Source organism: Lathamus discolor, chromosome 3 (genome assembly GCF_037157495.1).
Source record: "Lathamus discolor isolate bLatDis1 chromosome 3, bLatDis1.hap1, whole genome shotgun sequence".
Lineage (NCBI taxonomy): Eukaryota > Metazoa > Chordata > Aves > Psittaciformes > Psittacidae > Lathamus > Lathamus discolor.
In genome coordinates this window covers 39,380,684-39,395,912 of record NC_088886.1, presented here as the reverse complement: position 1 = coordinate 39,395,912, position 15,229 = coordinate 39,380,684, and the positions used below count along the sequence as shown (strand labels likewise).

The following is a 15,229-nucleotide window of genomic DNA, read 5'->3' as shown; positions in this document are numbered from 1 at the left end:
AATGACTGGCAGTGTTGGTAAAAACTAACTTCATAATAATATGCAATTGGAACTTCGGTACTTGCATTCCTGACCCAGTGATTGTTCTTTTATAATTTAGCCTCTTTATTGGAGACAAGATCAGATAACATGACTTAAGTACTCAGGAGCAACGAATCTGAACATAGTCATACTTCCCTTGACTCATTTTATTGGCTGAACAGAATTTTGAAATCTTTATACATATATCTGCATCTTATAATTTAGTAAATACTTGGCAACTACGCATTCCAAAAGTGCCCTTGAAGAAAATACTTAGTTTTCCAGAAAATACAACGAGCCTTTAGCTTCAAACTGTTCACTTAAACATTGAAAAGAATACCCTTAGCTTGCAGGTTTTCATCCACCATCATGGTGTGTTTTCATGCTGTATAATAGACTAAACTGTTGCCACCTGTTGCTCAGTTTAGGAGAGGGACACAACAGGATGATGCTCGGGCTACAACACTGCTGTGGTGACTGTCTGCTTGACAGTGTGAGCTTGTTCTTCCCACTGCTGCTGTGCTGCCCTCCTTGATAATCTGGGCTTTGACCCCAGAGATTTCCTCTTATGTAGCTCTGGTGGGTCACCCACAGTCATAGTGGTGACCAAAGCAGGGAAATGCTTTTTTGGGCAGTACCTATGGAAGAGTTTCTCAGCCCAAAATATTTACTTGATAGTGAGCTGGGGGGGGGGGGGTGCGGTTTGCCAGTGGGGATGGGTTTTACTCTTTAAAAAAGATTTTCTGAGAACAGTCAGTGGTTTATTGGTTTAGAGTAGTAAAGAGAAATGTTTTTCAGTATGTTCCCTTCTGTCCTGTGTAAAGTCCTGTTCAAGCTGTCCACTGTGTTCTTGTTTTCAGATGCCCCTCTGAAGGAACACAGTTAATTGTAAAGAAAACTGAATCTATCCACAGTTTGCTTGTCTGACTTGCACAATCTCTGTGCAGTTAAATATAGCTCATGTTAGATTTCACAGCCTCTGCTCAGGTGTCCTTATTTTTGCCTTCGCGCCTGCTCAGAGGTATTGCAACGAACACTTTTGGAGACGCTGTCTGAGAACCTTCAGTAATGCTGCATATGACGCAAGTGTTGGTGAAGGGTGTTTGCAGCTGTCTGTTACCAGTGAATTCAACCTCATCCTCAAGTCAGTTATTAAAACCAGGTAGGACTAGAAGCCAGAATAGACTTCTTTACTACTTCATCACTCTGGCAGATCATATGGTATCTTCAAGAAACACCAACATAAACATAAAACTTACACTGTCTTTATGTTCTTCTTCTCCAGTGCTCAATGTATGAAATTTAAATACTAGCTGCATAAAACTTGTATTCCTTCAGAAAATCTGTATCCCAGGGGTCACTTGTGGTGTCATTTCAGTGCTGACCATGTGTATGGTCATACTGCCTCCATGGTGTTACCCAGCAGATCTTGAAATGTTTGTCAAGCTTTGCATAAACAGTCTAATCTCTTTAAAATAGTTTTAGCTGGTGTGATCTTTTAAGGAGACCTTTGGGTCATGTTATCATGTTAATGACTGTGTTACATTATTTTGCAAATTAAAATAAACACTACAGGGCTGGATTTTGGTTAAAAAAACCCCTAATAAATTAAGGCAACTGATTTGCCTATGTTTTCCAGATCCCTGGAGCTGCCATCTTGCTCTTTGCTCAGAGTAGGCCCTTCAGGGCATTGTTTTTGGAAGATTACATGATGAAGTAGCGTATCAAGTATCTTGTTTGGGTTTTAGGGTTTTTTATATGGTGCGGGGATGTACCCTATATGTATCAGCTCTTTTTAACACATAGCCAAAACCTAAATGACCACTGTTTGACAAAATCAGGAGTAATCTGTGAAGGTCCTCTAATTACAAACTGTAGTACTGACTGAAGGATAGAGGGAACCCATTCTTTTGATGAGTGTTACTCAAGAGTTTTTTCTAGAGTAAATCAGGGTGGTTTTCAGCACATTTCTCTCCCCCTTCCCCTTCTTCCCTGCCCTCCCCTCACCTCCCTCCCCTTTCCTGAAATAATATGATTGCTATATCCTCAAGCATTTGCATGACAGGGCAGAAAAGAACTGAAGAACAGTCCTGCTCAGCCCTCTTCTGTGGTGGGGTCAGGTGCACCCAAAAAGGCAGAGGATGCAGGCTGCACCTTTAACCAGTTGGCTGTTTTCTGTGCCACTCTGGTTTTCTCTTAAGGCCTTTGCAGTCTCTGCCATATAATACTGTCTCTGGTTCTTTTTCCATCTCTGCAAAACATTATTCTCCTTCCTTCTCTCACTTGAAATGGACTGACAGCAAATGTCAAGAAACAGTGAGCAGTAACATGTATCGTCAGGAAAAGGTTCAGTAAAAGAAATGGCAGAGCTCCCAAGGCTGTGAGAACTCAGCTAAAATTACTGTGTCGTCTCAACTGCATGATTGTAGGTGTGCATTTTCATTGATTTTTTTTTAATTGTGGGGTTGCTGGAGCTTGACAGTGTTAACAGTGTTTGTCAGATGAAAGGTAATTCAGTTTCTATTTTAAATATACAAAAGAGATATTCTTGAGTAGCGGCCATTAAAATCTTACTTTGTTTTACCTCTCTAGAGAGTTCTAGTAATTTTTTTCTTGCCTGTCTATGCCTGTATTCAGAACTTCATCTGCACACTGTCCTCTCACTATTGTGTTATATTACTGCTAAAATTATTTTGACACATCAGTGATCTTTGTGTCCCTTTCTGAAAAATGCATGACTCTGAAGCTCTAAAGTGTCAATCTGTCTTCCTGAGGAGATGCAGCACAGATGGTATGTAACTCCATGTCCCAGATTCTTGTAAGGAGAGACTCACTGTTGGGTCCCCTTGGAACTTATAATTAGATTACTTTTAAAAACTCTTTTGCTTGGTCTCGGACTTTGTTCAGTTTTTCCTTCTATCATTATGTACTTAAGGAGATAGTTCATTCTTCTTTCTCTAGCTGAGGTCATTCTGAGAACTGATCCTTCTCTACTTGTCTTCTAATGACTGTTTTTAATGATAACAGTATAGCTTCTTTTCTTAAAAGAAACACCACCCAACCCCCAAATCTTTGCTGCCAGTGACTTAAGATGTTTTGTGTTATCCAGCAACAGATGGGGTTTGTGTGAAATAAAATAATTTATTTTGAGGTGAAATATTGTTTGAAACAAGGATTGAAACTACATTCTAGATAAATGGCCTTAAAATTGTGAGTTTAACCAAGAGTCCTAACATGCTCTGTTGTAGCAGGCTGTTATAGGGCAAGCATAGTAGAATTTGTTTGTTTCATCCTTTATTTTTTGCACACTGATTTAAAAGGTCTGGGTTTGGTGCTAGTGGTGCCTGGAGGTTTTCCCCCTTCCCTGTTACTCTCTCAGTTCAGCCAGCTGCCAGCCAGCCAAAGAATAATCCACAAAACAAACCTGGTCAGTTTTCTGTTGCCTCCTTGTCAGAGCAGTTCCTGGATCTCACTGAGTCTTAACCCACAAGCAATTGCGGTGACACACCTGAAAGCATGATAGGAAGAAGAACAGCATGAAGCTGCCATTTGCTGTGATATTTATTTGTGTTGAAACCCATGGGTATATTCTGTAAACAGATTTTCTGTTTAACAACAAAAAAAAAGAATAAAACCCCCTCAGTCCCACAGCAGAACCTGTAGCTCGTCTTCATTAGCCTGACCTCTACAAAGAGAGTTATAGATGTGAATGTGTTTAAGGACAGTAAAGCAAATGAGCTTAAAAATTTTAAAGCCTTCCAGCTGTAACCCAAAATCTATTTATCCAATAGGTGCTTAATATGTCCTTTCCACAGCACCACTGTCTTGAGCATCCAAAACTCACATGGATCCTCTCAAACTCTGTGCTTTGCTGGTGGAGTTGCAGGGCTTGTTCTAGTAGCATCTTAGGACACTTTCACCAATTTTCAGATTTACTGTTGCTGCAGGAAGCACAAAAGAGGAAAACTGTATATATCTGTATTTGGTAGTAAAGTGGGTGGATATTCAACAGTTATATGAACTTGCATCTCTGCTTTTCTTGTACAGAGACTGGTAAGGAATGAAGAAGCAGCCTTTCTTAGTTGAGACAGAGTGCTCAGTCTTCAAGACATCAGAATGGTTTCAGGGAACTCATGTTGCCTTTCTTGCATAAAACGAACGTGTAGCTTTGAAAAAGCACCAAGTTGTTAGTAAGTTTAGAAACATCTGTGCTTAGCAAGGCTGTCATAGTGGGAGGATATATGTATGTTCCCTTGATTCCTCTCTTGTATCACTGTCTCAATGTACTTTGTTTAAATAAGATTTTAAACCTCAGATTCATGAGACGAAAGCTTTCATTGCAGATGAATTACATTGCATTGCTCCGCGTTACTCTGGATAACAGTGAGGTTGGTCTGTGCAGTGTTTATACCTGGGAAGTCTTTCCTGCCCAAGTGTGGTATTTGTTATCGTACATGTCATACTGTAAATTCTGCTATAGATGTGGCTGCATCAATATGAAAATCATGTACACAGATGCTTATTTATACATTTTATAGGAAGAGCAGCTTGATGTGCAGCAGTATCAAAACCTGCAACTTTCTTCCTATCTTCTGCTTACGTGTATGTAGGAAAGAGGGTGGTGTGCCTGTGATGGCCCAAGGAGAAGTCCAGCAGCACGTGAAGCTGCACTGTGTCATATCTTGCAGTGCTGTGTCCTACCCCTTGGCCCTTCCCATAATGGGCATTGCTGCTCTCCCTTCTGAACCTGCAGAAGGCTGACAACAGCATAAAGTGATGATCAGTACACTTGCACTTTGAACTTGCTTTCCTTTGGTTGTGGAGGTTCAGTGGTTACCAGGTTGGCACAGGTGAAAGATTAACCTGGGAATGTTTGCAGTCTCCCTCTAGTGCAGGGCTGCCAGGAGGTGTGTGGCTGCAGTGGTGCCCATGGTGTTACCCACTGGACTCTGAGTCACCTGGGCACTCTACATTGCCCTTACTTCTAGGATGTGGTGGAGAGTTTCCTGGCTGATACACTTCCCTTAAGACTAAGCAATGCTTGAATTATGGTTTTCTATGGTTCATATTTCTATCTAACAAAAATTTCTTCTCAGATACCAAGATTGATTAGTTCTTTTGTATATAGTAACATCATCAGTACTGGCTAATACTAACCCTTGGCTATTGCAAAGCAGGGGGTTGCAGGTGGTAGCCCAGGTTTATAGAGCACAAGACAAGTGACATGGCCAGTTGTTTTCCTCCATTCTCCCAGGTCTTTGCTTGCTGTGTGTGTTAGTTTGGCTGTTCTAGCCCATGTGTTAGATGGGAATAGCCTCGCCCCTGTTGCTAGAAAGCCTCACAAAATTATTTATAAATTCATTTTTTATGACATACAAGAGATCGTTTTGTTCTATGACAAATAAGTACATAGGTGACTTTTTAGGCTCAGGGAGACGGGCAGAAGCACCCTGCTTCTTAGTAGTGTAAAAAGCATGACTTTGTTCAGCATGGGAAAGGTTTTTGAAATGAAGACTCCTGTTGTGATGTCTTCATAATTTATCAGAAAGATTTACATTTGTAGTGCCACAGAGTATTCTTTGGGGTTCATTTGTCAGGGGGTATTAATTGGTTGAATCAAGATGGCTGTTTCTGAAGCGCATACCATTGAGCTAGGTCCTGTGAGCACTTCCCCATTATCTTGGGAATCTCGTTGGAGCAGACTATATTGGCAGGGTTGCCATGGCTTTTCACTGTTCCAGATTTCTGCCAGAATACTATAAATAGTTGAAGAGGCGAGCGGCTTACCAGGGGGACAGGGACTTGTGTGTAGGCTCGCTGCAAGTTTTGTTGCAGAATGAAAGAATAGACTGGGGTCTTTTTTTGATTTGTAGTTGCTCAGTGGCTATTGCCTCAAAAGGTATTTTTCTGGGCTGCTTTGCAGTGTTTGGCGTTACAAATACATGTGTAAATGTGTACTGTTTACCATTATTTAGATTGTGGTAACTCCTCTAACAAGCTGATAAATTTCAAAAACCTGTGGCTGCAGTCCCTCGCTGCAGTCACCCTTTTCAAAGCCATTCTTTCTTAAAAGCTCTCATTCTGATCAAGCATAAAAATCCTAGGGAAGTAAGGCTGTAATTTTGTCCGTTTTAACGATTTTAAATCCCCCCCCCCCCCAAGAAGTTACTTTGTGATGCAGATGTTATGCTTCTGTTCCTGGTCAGAAATTTCAGGTTTTGAGAGGCTAATCAGAATTTTTATTACTTTTACCTGAAGTTATCTGAAATTGTTAAGTATTTTTCCCATTCCTTTATCTCTAAGAGAAGGAAGCTAAATTGTACTCGCTTCCACTTGAGGGGCTTTTTTCTGTTACTGGATAGTGATGTGTCAGCAGTAGCATCACTATGAAGCAAAATCTGCATTATAATCTTATTTATGCTGGGCATACAGCTCATTATGGCTTCAAAAACATTACTTAAGAATAATAATAATGAACTTTGAAATAAGTGACCTGCAAGCTAGACCGCAGTTCACTTCCACACACAAGATGGCTTTGATGGTGACAGACTGCTATTTCAGTGACTGTAGCATCTGCTGGAGTGGAACAGAAGCACTGTCCACAACACAGGGTAACGGTGGAGAATTACGTGAACTTGCAAGGAGATGAGACATTAGTACTGCAAGCAGTAGGAAAAAAAGTCTGGTAAATGTCTGAGAACCTTGAGTCTGTAACTGCTACATAACCTGTATACAAAACAGTAACAATATTATACCATTCCTTCCCCTCACCAACCCAGTAATACTCTGGTGTGTGTGTTGTCACTTTGCAAATAGAATCAACTGATCTCATGGTTTCACTATCAGTTTTATGTGTTTTTTTTAACTCTTGGCTCTCTTGGGTGCTGATCACCTGGTTCTGCTGGCATTCCACATTTACTTCACTTTCAGATCTACTACCAAGTCTCTTCTTTCTACTCTCACTCTCCAGAAAGGCTTTGCTGTAGAGACCCTTGATGTAAATACACAATTTAGATTCTTTGCAATACCTCCAGCTTTTCTGTGTATTCCTTTTGTGTGCTATTGTTTGATTCTACATGCATTTTGCTCCCGGATGACTGATTCTGTAAGATAATTTTTTTTCTAACTCGGCCTGCCTAGGATTTTTTTGCCTTCCTAATTAGAACTTTTTAAATCCAGTGCAGTCTATTTTTGGAATATCCAGATAGCAAGATAGACTATTCATAACAGTGTAAGTCCTTCTCAGTTAATATCGTTATCTAGGAGTGAAGGGGAGAGTAAATGTTGAGAAGGAATCTTGAACAAAATGGTTCATGGCATCTGTTTAAGTAGAGCTCTGGTGGTGGGAGTTTTGCAATTGTAAATGAGACATCATTCAGACATTAAGAAGGTGATTTGTGTGGAATAGTTTATAACATCATGCATGTACCACTGTGCATTTATGTTTTGTGAATTAACTAGAGGTTTTTGATAAAGTTATGGATTCCAATCACTAATTACAACAATGCCAATGAGTAGGAAAAAATAGCTTAAGAAAATTGCCTGAGAGTATTGGCAAGTTGCTCTTGCTGCTGCTTACCAGTGTGCCAGTGATCTGCCTAAAGACATAGGAAGACCCTTTAGAGGAGCCACCAGAGCTCCTCTAAAGCTCTTGTCATAAAGACAGGGCAAATTCCACTGTTGCCGAGATCTCTGGTGTTTCTTGATACTGCTATAAAAAGAATACAAACAGGAAATAAACTAAACCTGTATTTCTCAGTTTGGCATGTAGCCTTTTGAGGGGGGGTGGAGTTTGGAGTGTTACAAATTGGATGTCTCTTTTAAACAACCTAAGGACAAGATGAGGGAAATCAAATGTTGTCTTATGATGCTGTTTGACTTTTACATAATTGGATCTGATTTTAACCAGAAAAGTTCCAGATTTAACATAAATGCTTTAAATAAATCCTTCTGGTATTAAGGAGGAAAAAAAAAAAAGTAAAAAAGGCCAGTGCAACTAATTCATATTCAATTTAACCAAATATGATTACTTGATCCTCAGTATTGCTCATTATGACAGAACCTGCCCTAAAACTTTGAGTAAAAGGATCTTATGATGCTTCTGGTTCACTGATTGTGTACATAATTAACAGATTGGATGCATAACCCCCCAACCTTTGACTCAAACTTTTGATACATGATTTCCAGAGGTAGTATTTCTTGCAGTATGTGTTACGGGGTTGGGATTTGAGTGTGCTGCTTCTCTCTGCCCCCTCCTTTTTTTCCCTTTTTTCTTCTTTTTTTTTGTTTTTAAATCTTCTTCTGTGGAAGGCTTTTACTGTTCTTTGCAGTTACTCTGCCTGAGGATGTCATTGATAAAGTACCAGATAAATTCTGAAAGTGGAAGTTCTAGCCCAGCATGGCCAAATACCTTGTCAGTGTGCCATAACATACAGCAGGAAGAAATGTTGTATTTTCTCATTTCCTGAGCAAAGTGAATTGGCAGCGCACTGAGCAGTTCTCTCAACTATAAACATGTCTGAGTAGACTAGAAACAAGTTCCAGTTGTCTGCGGTTCATGGTGGTCAGCGGTTGTAATCTCACTGTTGGGGTTCGTGGGAAAGTGTAGGCTCTGACTTGGAGACTCATTTTTTTCATTTTATTTTTCCCCTTCTTGTACCCCCATGACATTTCACATAACTGTTAACCTTAGCAGCTGTCTATGTATTGTATGAGATCTCACAGCAACTAAGTGTGCATTGTCAGTTAGTACTGGTCTGACACTAAGAAAACCAAATATGTAACATCATACAAGAGACTGACAACTGGAAATGTTTGGTGCTTTGAAATGAGATGGGTGGAAGGCAGGAGGGTGCTGGAGGACTCTGCCTTCCAAATGCAGCAAAGCTGTGCAAAAACCCTGCTGCACCACTTTAATGGGGAAAAGTGAGGAGAAAGCAGTGCACTGCAGCAGGCAGCAGTGCATCTGTTTGTAGGCAGCGTCCTGTTTTTCGTCAGATGATAATACTGATACACATCCATCAGTTCAGTCTGCAGTTAATGTGTCAGAACTTTAAAAAAAAAAAACCAACCTAAAAAAAATCGCGCCTTGATTCTTCTGACTGCAGTTGACCAAGTGAGAATCTGGCAACCACTCGGTTCAGGGAGGTTCTTCTAAGCCCACCTGAAAAAAGCTTAATTTTAGCGAACCCATGTGTCGTGGTTTAAACCACTCCACACAGGTCGTCCACTCCCCCCCCCCCCCCCGACCCTCCCCACTCCTGGAGGGATGGGGAGGAGAATCAGGAGAATGCAACTCCCACGGGTCGAGACAAGAACAACCCAGCAACCAAGGTACAACACAAATCACTGCCACTACCGCCAATGATAATATTGATAAGAGAAAATAACAAGAGAATACGATACCACCGCCGAACGAGTTCGACCCCCCTGAAGAGAGAGTGTGCCCTTCCGGGTAACTCCCAGTTACCTCCCTGGGCATGACGTGCTGTGGTATGGAATACCTCTTTGGCTAGTTTGGGTCAGGTGTCCTGTCTCTGCTTCCTCCCGGCCTCCCCTCATCCCCAGCAGAGCATGAGACTCACAGAGTCCTTGGCCAGAATAAACATAACTTAACAACAATTAAAAACAATCGGTGTTATCAGCTCTCTGCCCAGGCTGGAAGTCAAAACACAGAGCTTGCACCAGTTACTAAGAAGGAGCAAAACGGCTCCTGGTAAACCCAGGACACCATGTTGTTAAAACACTTGCGTGACAAGCTCCTGTTCATCCTGCTCTGCTCTTTTTACGTGTTTGAGGTTTGTTTGTAAAACAGACTATGGAGAATGTTGGTGGCATGCTTAGAAAAATGCAGTGCTGCAAGGTGACAGGTTTTGAAGAACCAGTGTTAGTAATAAGAAAATGTAAAAAAAGGCTGAAATAAAATGTTTCAAACTTTTTTAGCTTGATGCGAGATCAGGTGTACCAAGTATTTCCTTAATTTTTCTGTGCTGTGTGAGAAGTTTTTCGTTAGCTGGTTTGCTCTAGGGAGTTCAGGATTCGAGTGAATCACCCTATGGAAAGGCAACCCCAGGATGTGAGAGATTTCAGCAGCTTTTACATTTCTGAGGATTGCACTGATGTCGGAATGCCAGTGTAGGTAACTAATCACCTGCAGTAGCTGAGCCATGAGAGCTCTCGCACTCCAGACAGTAAGATATTTCTAATGACTATTGCAGAAATAAAGGCTTTTGGTTTCTGGTGAAATTAGAAATGCAGAGAGGAGTGGAAAGCTTTCAGAGGCCAAAGGGACTCGCAGGCGGAACAGAGGACAGACAATGAGGAAGTTCGTAGAACAATCGTGTTTAGGAGAAAACATCCGTCAGGCCTTTGGTTTATGTTCCCATTTTCAGTTTCCAGTCTGTGTTTGGTTTAAGAAGTGGATTAAGGTATATGGTACACGAGCACATTGTGCAGCTCAGCCTGCCTGAGTACTGCTGGGTTCTCTGTTTAGGAGTCACACATAACTTTATTTCATTGGATGTTTCTGGTATTGCACTTCCTTTATTACAAGAGGAAATGTGTTAATGTGTGCTTGGAATTGTTTGGTTTCTTTTTCACCCCTGTTTCTGGAAATTCTCGTCCAACCAGTTCAGTAATGCTGTTCCAGTTTTGGCAGCTGGAGAATGGAAAGTAGTTTTGCCAGCATTGCTTACACAGAGCTTCGCCAGGTGACACTGCCACCCTTTGGCCGTTGTCATGTAAAGGTTTCCTTTGCTGGTCTGCCAAAGAAGAAATGATCTCAATCGTTCATGAGCTATTCAAGTTGCCATTAGTTTATAGAAGTCATGGATTGGGTCAAGTGCAAATTGTTTCAAGAGAAATTCTGGTTCTGTTTGGATTTTGTTTCTGGTTTTGTTTTTGGGGTTGTTTGTTGTTGGGGTTTTTTTTGTAAAAACAAATAATTTATTTTTCTTTTCCACAGGTTCTTTACAGAACTTGAAGCAAGGCATCAGAACAACATCTTTATTGATGATATCAGTGATATAGTTGAAAAGCATTCTTCTTCAACATTTGATCCCTATGTCAAATACTGCACCAACGAAGTCTATCAGCAGCGAACGCTGCAGAGATTACTGTAAGAGCTAATTTTAAAATATAGTTGCAAAATCACCTCATTTTTAGTAGGAGTGAGTAGTAGGCTGTGGTATTTCGTGCAAAACCTGGCTTCCAGCTAAGCATGTGCTTACCTGCCTAGCTTTTCTTAATGTGCAAGTTCCTTTGAAGTTATTGAGCTGTGCCTGGCTGCAAGGAGGGCCAGTCCTGATTGTGGTCCGGTGTTCCATTCCCCAGCCACTGATACGTATAGTTTAATCAGTGTCAAAGACACACTCCCTTGCTTATTACGTGTGAGTCTGTTCATGTGTGGGAGCAGCTGAAGTTTCCAAATGTCAATCCTGGTCTAGCATATCTAAGTAAATAAAGCTGAATGCTTAATTTATATGACTCCTTCACAGCACACTTTCCTTTTAATAAGATCATGATTTATTTAAAATCTAGCAACTTTCACAATTCTTTAGTAAAACTTAACATTTAATTCTCTCCTCCCTTTTTTCACCAGAGCCACAAATCCAGCCTTTAAAGAGGTGTTATCACGGATTGAGTCCCATGAAGACTGCCGGAATTTACCAATGATCTCTTTCCTCATTCTTCCCATGCAGAGAGTTACTCGTCTTCCCTTACTGATGGATGTGAGAACAGTTATTTTTCTATTTGTCCTTGATGCATGTTCTGTTAATGTTAGCTTTCTTGCATATTCAATTCCTAGGTCATTCCAGTCTCTTCACATCTTCTTGCTTCTGCCAAGGACAGGCTGTAGATACTGGTTTACTGGTTATGAATTACTGTTGCATTTGTTTGCTTGCTGTGATTGGTACCTTCTGCTCCTGATGCCCCTTTCTAAAGTTAAATATTTAGACATTCTAATAGAAAAATTGTACAGTAAATGTTCAAAATTAATCTGAACCCAAGGAGGAACCCAACACAGAAACTGTGTATAGTGTTAGGACTAAAATCAGACCCTACAGTTTAGAAAACAAGACTTTCCATTGTGTAGATTAGGTAAGGGCCCTTCTGCGGTAAATACTTACTTTCAGGAGGAGGGTCACAGTGTAGCCCTGAAGAATGAACTCTGTACTTGAGGGCACAGGAGCTGTTCTTAGATGGAACAGCATCAACACATACTCTGCTTCTCGCCACTGTGTTACACTGTGGGCAGTCCCTTCCTGTGCAGGTTACTAGGTGCCTTAGGAAGTGCAAGTGAGTGCTTCTGAAGCAAAGCTCTCATGAGACCTCCCTTGGAGTACTGTGTGCAGTTCTAGTGTCCTCAACATAAAAAGGACATGGAACTGTTGGAACAAGTCCAGAGGAGGGCCATGAGGATGATCAGGGGACTGGAGCACCTCCCATACAAAGGTAGGCTGAGAAAGTTGGGTCTGTTCAGCCTGGAGAAGAGAAGGCTGTGTGGAGACCTCATAGCAGCCTTCCAGTACCTGAAAGGGGCCTACAAGGGTGCTGGGGAGGGACTCTTCATTAGGGACTGTAGTGATAGGACAAGGGGTAATGAGATAAACAGGGGAAGTTTAGATTGGATATAAGGAAGAAGTTCTTTACTGTAAGGGTGGTGAGACACTGGAATGGGTTGCCCAAGGACGTTGTGAGAGCTCCATCCCTGGCAGTGTTCAAGGCCAGGTTGGATGAAGCCTTGTGTGGGATGGTTTAGTGTGAGGTGTCCCTGCCCATGGCAGGGGGTTTGGAACTAGATGATCTTGAGGTCCTTTCCAACCCTAACTATTCTGTGATTCTGAAGTTCACACCAAGATTCGTGGCATTTCTGATAAAATGCTAGAACTAAATTGGACACCAGCAGCAGTGCAGATAAAAGTCCAGGCTCTGGTTCTGGCGTTGGAAAGATCAACAGGACAACTAATCTTGTTCTGCCATATATTTGCAAACTATGCATTGATTAATTTGATCATCTGGACAGTAGAATAGAATCATAGAATAGTTAGGGTTGGAAAGGACCTCAAGATCATCTAGTTCCAATCCCCCTGCCATGGGCAGGGACACCTCACACTCAACCATCCCACACAAGGCTTCATCCAACCTGGCCTTGAACACTGCCAGGGATGGAGCACTCACAACCCCCCTGGGCAACCGATTCCAGTGCCTCACCACCCTAACAGGAAAGAATTTCCTCCTTATATCCAATCTAAACTTCCCCTGTTTAAGTTTTAACCCATTACCCCTTGTCCTGTCACTACAGTCCCTGATGAAGAGTCCCCCCCCAGCATCCCTATAGGCCCCCTTCAGGTACTGGAAGGCTGCTATGAGGTCTCCACGCAGCCTTCTCTTCTCCAGGCTGAACAGCCCCAGCTTTCTCAGCCTGTCTTCATACGGGAGGTGCTCCAGTCCCCTGATCATCCTCGTGGCCCTCCTCTGGACTTGTTCCAGCAGTTCCATGTCCTTTTTATGTTGAGGACACCAGAACTGCACACAATACTCCAGGTGAGGTCTCACAAGAGCAGAGTAGAGGGGCAGGATCACCTCCTTCGACCTGCTGGTCACGCTCCTTTTGATGCAGCCCAGGATACGGTTGGCTTTCTGGGCTGCGAGCGCACACTGCCGGCTCATGTTCATTTTCTCATAGACCAGCACCCTCAAGTCCTTCTCCACAGGGCTGCTCTGAATCTCTTCTTTGCCCAGTCTGTAGCTGTGCCTGGGATTGCTCTGACCCAGGTGCAGGACCTTGCACTTGTCATAATTCATTCATGGACATTGAGTGCTCTCTTCTCTGCAGTACATTTCTAGGTAAAATTGGCATCATAACCCAGTATTACTGTGGTGTGTCCCTAGGTGGGCCTTCTCTTTCTTGTTTTTTTCCCCTATTCCCCCTCTTCAGCTGAAAGTATTTAAATGGCAAACCAATCATTTTTTTTTTTTACACTGTTCCAGTTTGTTTCATTTGTTTTTCCTTGGATATTGTTGTGTAAACCTTACATTGAGACTTCCAGTGAATTTGATTTTTAAGGCTTCAGTATCAGAACTATGGCTCCAACTACGTTCAGAGGAGAGAACATACTTAAACCAAAGACTAATTTAAAGTAAAATATCATAAAATGTTTTTGTTTCTCAATAAAAAAGTAATTTATCTGGTCTGTCATTGCCTATTTCTGGTGGGGCTTCATCTCTAACTGGTAAGAACGAGCTCTGCAAATAGATGTAACTGTCATGTAAATCATGGATTGGATTTACTTCTCATTGCTTTCCAGTGCTTCCTGTGTTTGGATGCTGCAGCTGTGCTCCCTTCCATGTGCTTTTTTGTTTTAATAAGATAATACTGATGTCTATATTTTTTTCTGGTTCCTGTACCAGTGTAGCCTGAAGAGCCTTTTCTTCTCTTAATCCTTTGGAAACACCTTCCATGGAGAGGTCAAGGGAGCAAGCTGGTACAGTTTTCTTACTGGAAGTGCAGTTGTAAAAACTGGGTATTTCAACTTCCAGGAAAAGCTTAACACTGGAACAGAAGAACCTGGTTCTGTATGGCTGTAGTGGGATTTGTTGTGGGTTGACAGAAGTTGGAGATAAGTTGGTGAAGCTTCCCCTGTCCTGGGAGGGTGAAGCCTTATTCTCCCATTGTGCTGCTGTTGTGGAGATGGGCTACAAGATGCAAAATACTGTGTGGCTCCAAAAGCTTTCAGAGGTGTTCTGTTGGTGTGACAAAGCACTCTTGAGGAAGCGATCCAGTGTTCCCTCATTGATCTCAGTCCCAGCAGTGACCTCACCTCTGATTTCAATTAATATGTATGTGTTTGTCACAGCCTGTGCTTCCTAGTCCTCTGAAGTCACTGACATTTCATTTCAGACCATTTGTCAGAAGACTCCCAAGGATTCATCAAAATATGAGAACTGCAAGCGGGCTCTGAAAGAAGTGAGCAAGGTAAGTTCTTCAGTTTAATCTGCATGAAGAAGCTTTTCTGCTTTGACTGTTCTCCTGAAATCACACTGCATACTTCTGTCATTTTGGAAGCCCACTGTGAGAGGTGGCTGGGTTTGGGTTATTTTAGTCACCTGATAATTAATTACCATGTTATTACTCATCTTGTTCACCTGTTTCATTATGTAGTTGGGCATACTTGTTCTGTTTGCTGCCGCTTCTGACGACAGAAGG

The 15,229-nt window shown here is 41.8% G+C and overlaps 1 protein-coding gene across 3 annotated transcripts in view; it reads left to right on the top strand.

Annotated features, from left to right (window-relative positions):
- ARHGEF26 (Rho guanine nucleotide exchange factor 26) overlaps positions 1-15,229 on the top strand; it is a 56,005-nt gene that overhangs the window by 20,392 nt on the left and 20,384 nt on the right. For all 3 annotated transcript variants that reach the window (XM_065674728.1, XM_065674727.1, XM_065674729.1), the window contains 3 exons: positions 10,985-11,137; positions 11,621-11,750; positions 14,924-14,998. In XM_065674728.1, the coding sequence (XP_065530800.1) occupies positions 10,985-11,137; positions 11,621-11,750; positions 14,924-14,998 (358 nt within the window). The remainder of the gene's footprint in view (positions 1-10,984; positions 11,138-11,620; positions 11,751-14,923; positions 14,999-15,229) is intronic.